The sequence below is a fragment of the Fistularia commersonii genome, chromosome 28 (assembly GCF_037954325.1).
Source record: "Fistularia commersonii isolate RoL2024-O1a breed Wild chromosome 28, RoL_Fcom_v1.0, whole genome shotgun sequence".
Taxonomy (NCBI): Eukaryota; Metazoa; Chordata; class Actinopteri; order Syngnathiformes; family Fistulariidae; genus Fistularia; species Fistularia commersonii.
Genome location: NC_141311.1, coordinates 11,488,178 through 11,499,642, shown reverse-complemented (window position 1 = coordinate 11,499,642; position 11,465 = coordinate 11,488,178). Strand labels below are relative to the sequence as shown.

The window sequence follows — 11,465 nt, the reverse complement described above, 5'->3', positions numbered from 1 at the left end:
CTGTACCCTCAAGGGCAGAACAAACATGTTACATTTCAGTGCTTTCTCTTTTAAATTAGCAAATTCTATAACACAGAGAAGTAAGCATTTCATTTATTTAGTATTTTTTCAGATTACTCGAGTAGCAAAACAAAATGCACTTAAAGGGGAAGTTCAACCTCAGATAAGAAACATTTTTGCCCTGTTGCTTGTGATAAACTGTCTTGGTTTGGTGTTCTCCTTGGGGGTCAGGGGAGTGGAAATTATTTTTTTTTTCCATTGGATTTCTTTTTATTAATCTAGATGGAATTTCTCTTGGCTATCAATGTACCGTGTCCGAAACCAAGTAAATACAATGTATGACTAATATCTTAAGACACTTCATCTCTACAAACAAGACAGTTGGTGAATATGTCTCTTTCTGAGTTTCAGCCCCGTAAGCTCATGTTGACGACGATGCTATGGCTTCTGGGCACGCGGCACAGTGATTCACCATCATGAGAAATGAAACAATGAATGCCTTTTTGGTGCCTAAGTACTTGTGGTTTCGAAGAGATGACCCCCAGCAATACACTTTAACTAATCTGTTGGCCTATCTGACTATAGACTGACTGACTGACTAATGTTCAGTCTTATTTGAGCCTTCTTCCTGATCTGTTGATCTATTCTTTTAAATTTACTCCCCAGTAGTGATCCTGCTCTGGGAAAATAGGAACCTCAGCAACAAAAATAAAAGGAGCATAAATTATTGTAAGGAATGAAAGCTATTTGGCCCAACCTGTGACACTGGCAAACACTGGGCCACAAACAATAATTACCGCCTACTGTCTGCATTCTGTTGCTGGTGACAGATCAGCAATACACAATCCCTGCTCTGTCTGTAAAAATCCCGGCCTCCTCTGTCTGTGTCTCTGGCCAACACCGGCAGAGCTGGCTCATAATGGGCCTGAGAGCAGGAATTTTGTACCCCCTCCTGCCTCTAAGTGAGTTTTGGTCATGAGGATTTGCATTGCTAGTTTTACTAATGGGCTTTGACTGTTTACTCGTATGGGGGGCCCTGTATGGGCCCTGAGCCATGATCGGTATCGGTACATCTTGGTTAAACTCATGTCTATCTTGTAGCCTGTTAATGAATTTGACAAAGAACTGTAACAAGGCCGGCTGTAATTCTATTAAACATGTATTGGCCAATTTTGCTATTTTTGGTCTATCTAACCAAATACAGCCCACCGCTGACAACAATGCAGATGTAACATAAAGGTTTTATTTTATTGCTAGAATTCAACAAGAGCTATACTAACTATATTAGACTACTATTTCACAAAGTGGGCTGTTTTATCGTGGAAAAATAGCTTCAAAGCTCACACCAAGTCACCACACGTCTGACACTATGAGGATTGGATTACTTGTTGTAAGTGAGTTTAAATGAAATATACAGTTCTGATGTAGAGACGTAAAACGTTACTATAATTCCAGCATATAAACATGAAGTCATTTTGTTTTGCTTTGGTTATTACTATAATTCTAGATTATAGTCAGGCTATTTGTAAATATTTACCAATTTGATTGATCTAAAAATATTTTGGAATACTATCATTTAGACTGTGTTTAAGTTTTATTAATCTAAAATTCTCAATGAATAGCATTTAATCAAAAGTGATCTAATCACGACTATTGTTCTGATCTATATTTTTTAATACCTTAACCCATGCTAGACCTTCAAATTAGAATTTAAGGCCTTTTAATTCACAGCTTCAGCGGAGAAAAAAGCCCCACAAGGAGCCATTCTGCATACGTCATCATCTTATTTATTATCTGGTCATCATGGTGGTCAATGTTATAGAATTACAGTATTGTAATTCTAGGTTTAGCAAAATGATATGAATAGATTTGATACAACTGAATCTGGACATGTACTTTGTTAATTGGGGATCTCATTCCAAATTTGTATGTTCACATTTGTTTGTAAGTGGCAGAACTTCTGTGAGATGACATACATGCTTCCAGCATATTTTAAAAAAGGAAAAGTAAACAATCACTTTGAACTGGGATACAGCCATATCTCAGCATTCCAGGATTAGCTGCCTTCCCCCTTTAATTAGCAAACCTTATTTGAAAAAAATCATTTGTTGTCTTAAGAGTGTAGCATTAAACAACATCACCTCTCTGCGAAAGACCTTTTCCGTTCTTAAAGAGCAATGCACCCCCCCAAAAAACCACAGTGCAGTGTGAGTGAAAAGTGTAGTGTGATACTGACTCAGCTCTCCTGCTCTGCGTCTGCCTTCAGAATCACTGATTCTCAGCATCTCAGCTGCACTGCGCCACTGGCAGTTGTGTGCAGCAAAAGAGAGGTAGGGAAAAAACAAGAAGGTCAGTTCAGACATGAAGACTAGTCTCCTTTCACACAGTCAATATATGTTCATTATCTGAAGTGTTATTGCTGAAGAAAGGCTGTAAAGCAGTAAACGACCTCTGAGGCTGCAGGAAAAATCCCAGAGTGGCTATTTGTGGGTGTGTGTTAACGCTGATTAGAATTTGTGTTTGCAACAGAAGTGTGGATTAGCAGTCGTGATGGAGTTTTCTGCACACCCTTTTGCCCTTTTTCTGACATACTACGTAGGCCACAGATATACCATGCTTCATTACACAAAAATGGCTGACAACCCACTGACAAAGACGTCACGTGGTCCCATGATGCAGTGCATTAAATTTGTAAAACTAATTGCCGATTAAATCCTTAGAAACACATCCGCTAACGCAATGTGAACAGGCAGATGTACATTAAATTATTTTGCATACAGGGTAAAAGAGAGTTTATTAATCTAATAAAAAAGCCATATTCTGCACCGATTTACATCCAACCAAACAACAAGGGAGATATTTTGAGGAAAGGGTGTCACCTTTGGAAAAGATCATCACTCTTGAAGACGTGGTTGCTAAAAGGAGGTTTAGTTAGTGGACTTTTGAAACAAAGGGTCTTGAAAATACTGTGTGAAAGGCTTAAGAAAAACCTTTGAATGAGTCATCTCTTTCCTTACTTACATGTTGACCCTACATGCCTATAGAATGATAATAAACTACCATAGTAGATGTCGTTGAAAAAGACTGGCATTTCAAATCTATGGTTAAATTTTAAAACTGTAAATATTACATTACAACTATGTCTCATAAATCTCCCTCATATAAATTATGTGAATTTAGATAGGACCCAGCCCCATAGCCTTTATATGCAAGATAAAGTGGTAAGACAACAGAGAGTTAAGAGACCTGCCTGGCACACTGAACTGTTCGGTTTTTGATAAAATCCCGAGTAAATAGGCTCAAACATAAACTGAGGGTGCCATTCCAGTTCACAAGCCCAGTCTGAATCTCCTGACATGCTGAGACACTTTGAGACGACGAGCGTTACAAACCAAAAACGACTTCAGCGTCGGTTACACAGCACTTTTAGCCATTTGGTCCAACACTTCTGATAATTTATCGATCCCGAATGAGGATGTGTGGTTTTGAGCGCGCGCCGCATGCTGGAATTTTGATTGGACATTCTAGAAGTCAGTCAAATCCAATTTAGGTTATTTGCATGGGAGGAGACTATAAATAAGTGGTGGCTTCAGGAACGCCTTTCCGCACTGACTCCTCGGACAGAGTCGGGACAGATTCCGCTACGAGCTGTCGTGAGGAAAGACAACGGCAAGATGTCTTACAAGCTAGCTCCACACTCCTCTTATAAAAAGATGTTTGGTGGCGATAGGGTCGCCGTGAGGACCAGTTATTCAAGCCGCCAGTACTCCAGCCCGCTGCGCTCCTCCCGAGTATCTTACGGGCTCTCCTCCGCCCCGACCGTCTACGCGGCGAAGACCCAGCGGCTCCGGAGCAGCGCAGCCATGCCCCGGCTGGCCTCCGAGAACCTGGACTTCTCCTTGTCCGACGCCATAAATAGCGACTTCATCACCAACCGCACCAACGAAAAGGCGCAGATGCAGTCACTCAACGACCGTTTCGCCAACTACATCGAAAAGGTCCGCTTCTTGGAGCAGCAGAACAAGATTCTGCTGGCGGAGCTGGAGCAACTGCGGGGCAAGGGGACCTCCCGTGTCGGAGATCTTTATGAGGGTGAGATGCGGGAGCTGAGGAGACAAGTGGACCAGCTGACGAACGAGAAGGCCCGCGTTGAAGTTCACCGGGATAACCTGGCCGACGACATCGACAGGCTGAGAGAGAAGTAGGAGGCGTTGCCCTCCTCCCTCCGCTATGTGATGTTATAGAATTGCTCTTTAGGTTTACTTTTTACGTTTTCGTACGTACGTCTGCCCTAAACGTCTGATCACTTTTTATATTCGCCTGCTTTTGCAGAGGCAATGCCCCATCCTGTCTTGTGTAGAGGTTTACAGGCGCTGCGTAAAACCTGGCCCGGCAATGGGATCAGAGTTTGTGTGAAGTTCAGGTTTAATATTAATTGTGGGCGTGCAATTGTAGAAAAGCTTCCGTGGTATTTGTCATTGTGGAAAACTTTTGCTAAACAAGCCTTATTTTCTCCGTACGTGACTGCAGGCTGCAGGACGAGATATCCCAGCGGGAGGAGGCTGAGGCAAACATGCAGAGCTTCAGACAGGTAGCGTATGATCCGCTTCATGACTAAAGTGATCAACAATTTAATTTTTTAGCAATATGAGAAAAATAATAATACACAAATACAGAAGACCCCTTCAGGAAAAATAAATTTATATATTGCCATATCTGCTTGGGCACATACGAACTCAAACCCTCAAATTGATCACTGATGAAGTCAGAAACATTGAATGAAATTTGCCAGAATACCATGATAGGTCATGTCAGGTGCCACTGTCCCCTTCTCACTGATATTATCTGTATCTAATTACTGTTCATGAGCTGGCTCAACAGGAATGCACTCTTTTGATGGCACAACACATTATATCCGTGATCTAAAACAGCTGTAGAAGAGAAGTGACCCGGTGCTGGTACAAAAGGCCAAGTTGTGGCTATTGAGTTAAATCAGGCTTGCAATGAGAGGAAGTCTGTTTAAGTCTGACCAGTCACACTGAATGAGCTGGACTCAGCCACAACAGTGTGGGCCCAATGTGGTTATCAGAGCGAGATGAAAACCACCTTGTGGTTCATCTGTCTCACTCTGGGAGAGTTACAGCTTCCAAAAAAAACTATCTGAGATTATTCTCTACCACCAATCTCATAATGAATGAGGACACTGTAATGAGTAGTGAACAGTTTCAAATGGTGACCCCCCCCCCCCCCTCAAAAAAAAGAAACCAATATCTCATTATAAAGTTTCAGTTATTAGATTATAACATGTGAAGTCATTTGGGGCTTATCAGATAATGCTGTTCATATCAATAAGTTGCACTAGCATGAACTTGTAGATTTGAATGGCAGGAAGGAAGTCCCTGTGGCATGCCACTATGGCAGGCAACAATACACTGTCTGCGCCAACACTTGCTCAGTCAGGCACACAGTCACTCTTCCAGCCTCAGGCCTGTATGAGAGACCATGTTGAATAGCTCACTTTGTTTGTGGCATTAGAGTAGGGCAAAGCTGCTTCATTTGCTGATAACTCATTTACCCTCCCTGCCAGCACATAGACAAAGCACAAGGCTATAGTTTCTCTGTGTGCTTGCATGGGCGCATGGAAAAAATAATAAAAACTGTGATGTGTTGTGAAATCATTGGAATATTTTGTAGTACAAGGGTTGGTTCAGAGATGAACACCTACCATGCACTCGTGGAAAAAAATGGCAAAAGTAACTACGCCTGCAGTGGGCCAAATAGTACACTAAATTGAATGGATGCATTTTAAGATTGCAGTTAGGTAATATTAGGTAACGACAATTACAATGTGACACCTGAATACTTTTATTCTAGGTTTAGTTAAGCTTAAACAAACCCATCTTTGATGTTCTTGATGTGCAATTGAAAATGTGCCTTATACTGTCCAGCACATTAAAATCACGAGAAAACACCTTCCATCAGCAATGACACTCACCACGTGTCTATAGTTGTTTTCTACGAGATGCATGTGACTGTGACCTTTTGGAACCCACCGTGGTATACCTTGTGTGTCTGCTCAATTTAGAGCAGATGTGTACTGTACAGTTAATTCAGTCTTAAAAAGTCACCTTAATATGAGTCATGGTCATGACACAGGATGTGGACAATGCTGCCCTCACCAGACTGGACCTAGAGCGGAAGGTAGAATCCCTCCAGGAAGAAATCAACTTCCTTAAGAAGCTTCACGATGAGGTAATTTTCCCTTTTCAAGACCAAAGCTCAGTCTAGTGTGGAAATAATGGTTGACAATGTGCTGGCTAATGTGCTAAGCCTCCTGCAAAGAATCAGGCCACATAGTTGAAACTGTTTTGTTGATCTGCTCCCAGTTTTGTACATTTTGTATTGTTGTGGTTATATACACATTCTATTTTTTTCAGGAAATGCTAGAACTGCAGAATCAGATCCACCAGCAGCAGCATGTGCAGGTGGACATGGAGGTTGCAAAACCTGACCTAACAGCAGCTCTGAGAGATGTCCGCCTTCAGTATGAGAACCTGGCTTCCAAAAATATCCAGGAGTCTGAGGAATGGTACAAATCTAAGGTAAGAAATTTAGTATTAAGATATCTTCTCCATTCGTTGTTAAGATTTTCAACTTTGTCATTTTAATTCACTCTATGTTCTCATCAGCATTGGCTGTGGCAACTCTTCACTGTAAGCTGTAGTATCTGGCTTCAAACACCATGCAGACTTGTAGATAACAGTAATTGCAGCCATATTTTTGCAATGTGATCAAAATAAATTCTATCTATATAGATCACATTGTATGGTCTGTTTTCAGATATCCTTTGTTTGCACACTGACTTTGATTTAGTCAAGTCGGACTGATGTTTAAAGCTCATCAGCCAGGCTGAAGAAGGTCTGCAAAAATAACGATCCAATGAGAATGCTCTTTTTGTGCTCTTCCTGAAAAATGTGTCAAATGTTTCGTCTGATCAATGGATATCTCCTTGTTTTTTCAGACTGACAAACCCAATACAGATTATAACTACGCAAAAAGGAACAAAACTGCAAAAGTGTTGGCTGCTGACACAGAACGCTGTTCCCTTAGCTCTGCTGCACATTTGTTTTATTCAGGATGAAATTCAAGTTGAAAAGAATGTGTTTATTGCTTGTTTATTTAGCCCATGTAGAAAAACATTATTAACCTAACTGACCTTCAATGATCTCTCGAGTATCTGAAATTAGTGCAATAAAGGAGAAATGTCTTAATCTTGTGTTCAGTGAACAAAGTATATCCTCAAAACTGCATACACCCACCAGCCTGATATGTATGCAAGCTCACACCACACCTCCATCTTTCATAATTTACAAGCTCTTATTTTCTGATGTTACATTTATTGAACAGTTTAACAATCACCTTTCATTTGCTCCCCCTGTTGTGACTAGTTTGCTGACCTAACTGAGGCTGCAGCAAGGAATAATGATGCTTTGAGAATGGCTAAGCAGGAGGCCAATGACTACAGACGCCAAGTTCAGGCACTCACCTGTGAGGTGGATTCCCTTAAAGGAACGGTGAGTGTTTAACTTTCCATACATACATGTACACAAAAATTCTAATGTAGATAGCCGAGATTTTATATTCAGATTTTGTTGGAATCGATTTGAAAATGAAAAGAAAAAAGTTAGTAAAGCAGGAAAAAAATTAGGTGTTGCAGGTCATGCAATTCAATTTTCTTTTAATGTGCTATTTTTGCGACCTACATGTCATATTTTCTGATTTGGCTGCCCTCCAAGAATGAGTCCTTGGAGCGCCAGATGAGAGAGATGGAGGAGAACTTCTCCCTGGAGAACAATGGTTACCAGGACACCATAAGCCATCTGGAGGAAGACATTCACAATATGAAAGATGAGATGGCCCGTCACCTTCGGGAGTACCAGGACCTCTTAAATGTCAAGATGGCCCTGGATATTGAGATTGCCACCTACAGGAAGCTGCTGGAAGGAGAGGAGAGCAGGTGACAAATGGAAATGTAGCATCAGATATTATGAGAGTTTTACTGAAATGTAGAGTATTTGTCCTCTTGAGGACTACTGAATTCCTTTTTATTAACAAGGGAGATAAAGTGATTTTTGTTCAATAATGCTACAAACTAATATTTTTCTTTACTTTAAGATACATGACAGGAATCAAAATAATCATTTTACTGGGTAGAATTTTTCAGTGTAACTGCTTTAATACATGCAGTTATCATCAACATATTTTCTTGTCAAACCTATTAAATTGTCATACGGGGAAATCATACAAATTCATTTTTTTTCCAAAAGTTTTCAAAAACAAATTAATTGCATTTTCTCAAGAGCGAATTGATGAAAATGTGGTAGTGGTACAATACTATCAATAACAAAAGTAACATATTCAGCCTGACAAAAACACTACCATCACAAAAGGGTAAGATAGAAATTACAGAAATTATTTATATAGGCAGTTTCTAAATTTGCTAATTAGTGAGTGATTGTGATTAAAATCAGAGCAGAAGTCAACTTTTTATTAAGTTGCATATTCCTTTTATTTGCAGAATCTCATCCCCACTGCCAAACTTCTCTTCCCTAAATCTGAGAGGTAGGATCACATTTTACATCTGATTTTGAAGCACAAATAATATTACAACTTAATATTACATATTTTTTATGTTGTATACAAGTTAATAATGTAGTATGTTAAATATGCTAGAAACGATGATGGATTCCAAACCGCATCTTGAAACCACTACAACCAAGAAGGTTCTCATCAAGACCATTGAGACAAGAGACGGTCAGGTAGAATCCACTTGAAGTGATTTTGAAATTAACTGAGGGACTTTCTGATGATAATTTGAGCCTAGGCACACAAGTCTGCTCATCACCTTTTCTCTGTCCTCTGCATCCTTATTCAGGTGATCAACGAGTCAACCCAGAACCATGATGACCTGGAGTAGCAGCTTTCTTGTTTCTGCCAAATGACCAACAAAAGCAATACAAAGAATGAAATTTCACTGGCTCTTCAAGCAAGCAAACAAACAAGTGACACAGAAAAAGCAAACAGCTTTTAAAAGTGCCTTTTTATGTGATGATCAGGTTAGCTTGTTAGTTGACACAAACTGTGCTTCCCTCATTGTTTCAAGTATAATTTTCCGTCGCATGTTCAGCCATGATAATGAAATCTGCACAGCGTAGAGATGTCCACAGTGCAAAACACTAGTAGTAGTACTACTAATCGAAGTTGTATTTTGAACAATACAGCATGCACACTCTAAGCAACTCTGTGCGCTAAGAGATGTCACAGTTGCCTGTATGCAGCAATAAACTACTAAGACTAATTACTACTCATTGCTTAAATGTCTTGTTTTTGCTTGTTTAGCAAGCCATCCGAACACACATTTACTGCTATAGAGCCCAGAGAAACCAGAAATAGTCACACATTTGGACAGAATTTGAATGATTCCTCCAAAAGATGACTCAAGCGGATTGATTGGTTCGGCCCTGGGTTTCAGTCTCAAGAGGTAGAAACCCCTGATTCCAATCCAGAGTTATAAGATTGGAATCAATATTGCCTTGGTCTCAACCTTTGCTGCAAGGCTAAATTCAGTTTCATTGGAATTTGCAGTTAAATAAAGTTTCTGACTGTTCAAAACTGTCTAACGTTAAGCCTTGTGTGCATTCCAAGTATAATGTCCAAGTATGTGGAGGAATAGTTACAAGTGTGATGTGAAATGACAAGACATCCATAAACAAGCATAAGCAGTGAGGATGGAGTGAAGTTCAAACTGCAAGTATGAAGGTAAATCTGCTTTTAAGAACGATTTCAATTCACTTCTAACGATCTGTCCGATCGCTAAAAGTGAGTTTTTTCCTCACAGTCACTAATCCGGCAAATTTCAAATGTAGTGCAGTAAATGAACAATGTACGTAACTACTTTTACTTAATTTTTATGATGACAAACTTGCCAATGATGTTTGAAGTCACGACCTCATATTTGCGATTACTTTCAAATAAAAGCCTAATTGCTGGAATTTAGAATAGGCGATGTTGTTCCCGAATCAAATCAAAACTAAATCACACCACATGTCGACTTATGTATTTGAGCAGCATTTAATTTGTGTTTGCAAGTCGAATCACGATTGTCAATTATCGACACATGCCATTGATTTACGTCATCGCTGCGGTGGGTGTGTGTGTGCATTTTAATATTGCTAGGAATAATTAGGACTTGTTTTCGCCTGCATTCCCCGTACGATCAACGTGTCGATAGCGATGGTAGAACCAGCCGTGGGAGACCAGATGACCGGTCTAAACTCACCTTTCCTGCGTCTTTAACCTTTTTTTTTTTCCACGTGGTCGCTGTCGGGAATCATCGTCAACTTCCAAGTTGTAATGTAACGCTTGCGGATGGAAGCCGCGTTTGGCTAATTTAGCAACAACAAACACGCACCAAGTTTAAGTTAACGAACAAAAATGAAAGATAAAATCAAAGTAATCACTTCGTAGTGGAATTGCCGACCTCTTCGGCGATGGGTTCGGTGACATCCGCACTTACGAGGACGAGAAACGCTTTGGTTAAAGTGGGTTCGGAGCCGGGGAGTCACGACCCGGAGAGGAGCCAGTCCGCGCCCGAATCCGACCGGGCCAGGAAGAGGAGCGCTCCCTTCAACGTCTCCAGCCCGGCCGGGCGCCAGATCTCCCGCCAGCCGGTGTCTGATGTCTTGAGCCGACAAGAGTCGGACGGAATCAAGCAAAACGCTAAGAAAAAAAACACCGCGGGATCAACGAGTGGTGGTGAGTTTTAACAGCCGACGGGCAAAACTTCCCCAACTGTTCTGAGAGTGACACACGCACTTTCCATCCGTTGCAATAACGAGCACTTGTTGCCAAAACACCATTAATTCGACCACCGCAATAATTGTAGCAGGTTGTAAACGTCTTGGGAGAACTGTTTACATGTACAGGAAGCGAAAGAACTTAATGTAATATGCACTTTATTTATGCATTCATTCATTCAGTGATGGTGAATTAAGTCCATGAATTGAAACAAAAAAAGTCCACATAATATTTACTTATTATTATCAGAGACGTTTGATATGCTAGGTTATCTTCCTTCACTGCCATGATCATTTCCTTCACCACTTTTTATGAATGTCAACCCGGTTGTTGTGATCGCAACTATCCCAGGCTTCAAATTGAATTGTAGGTCTTCTCTAGCTTTCACCACGTTTATTATACTGCTCTGCAGGTATTTGTTGATCTCTTATCACAGATAGACTCTTAGTGTTCTTCGTAAAGGGTAAAAACACAAAGAAGCAGATCAAGCTGTGTTGTATATTATCAAGAGTATTGTATGGCAGCATCTCAGCATCTGGGTTTTAAACTTTAAAATGAATTATCAACAGAGTAGTTTCTACTAAAAGTAGAAAAACCCAATATTCTGC

The 11,465-nt window shown here is 40.4% G+C and overlaps 1 protein-coding gene across 1 annotated transcript; it reads left to right on the top strand.

Moving 5' to 3' along the window:
- The first annotated feature begins 3,599 nt into the window (after positions 1-3,599).
- LOC147217605 (vimentin-like) lies at positions 3,600-9,364 on the top strand. Its single transcript, XM_086175942.1, has 9 exons — positions 3,600-4,201; positions 4,531-4,591; positions 6,157-6,252; positions 6,438-6,602; positions 7,449-7,574; positions 7,797-8,017; positions 8,579-8,622; positions 8,734-8,819; positions 8,936-9,364. The coding sequence occupies exons 1-9, from the start codon at positions 3,675-3,677 to the stop codon at positions 8,975-8,977; spliced, it is 1,368 nt and encodes a 455-aa protein (XP_086032068.1). The 5' UTR covers positions 3,600-3,674; the 3' UTR covers positions 8,978-9,364.
- Positions 9,365-11,465: the final 2,101 nt, after the last annotated feature.

Bases quoted from the DNA above. Each gene is read 5' to 3' on its own strand.
- LOC147217605 (XM_086175942.1), top strand. From the start codon at position 3,675: ATGTCTTACAAGCTAGCTCCACACTCCTCTTATAAAAAGATGTTTGGT. The intron at 4,592-6,156 runs GTAGCGTATGAT...GTCATGACACAG, and splicing joins ACATGCAGAGCTTCAGACAG to GATGTGGACAATGCTGCCCT. The intron at 8,820-8,935 runs GTAGAATCCACT...ATCCTTATTCAG, and splicing joins TTGAGACAAGAGACGGTCAG to GTGATCAACGAGTCAACCCA.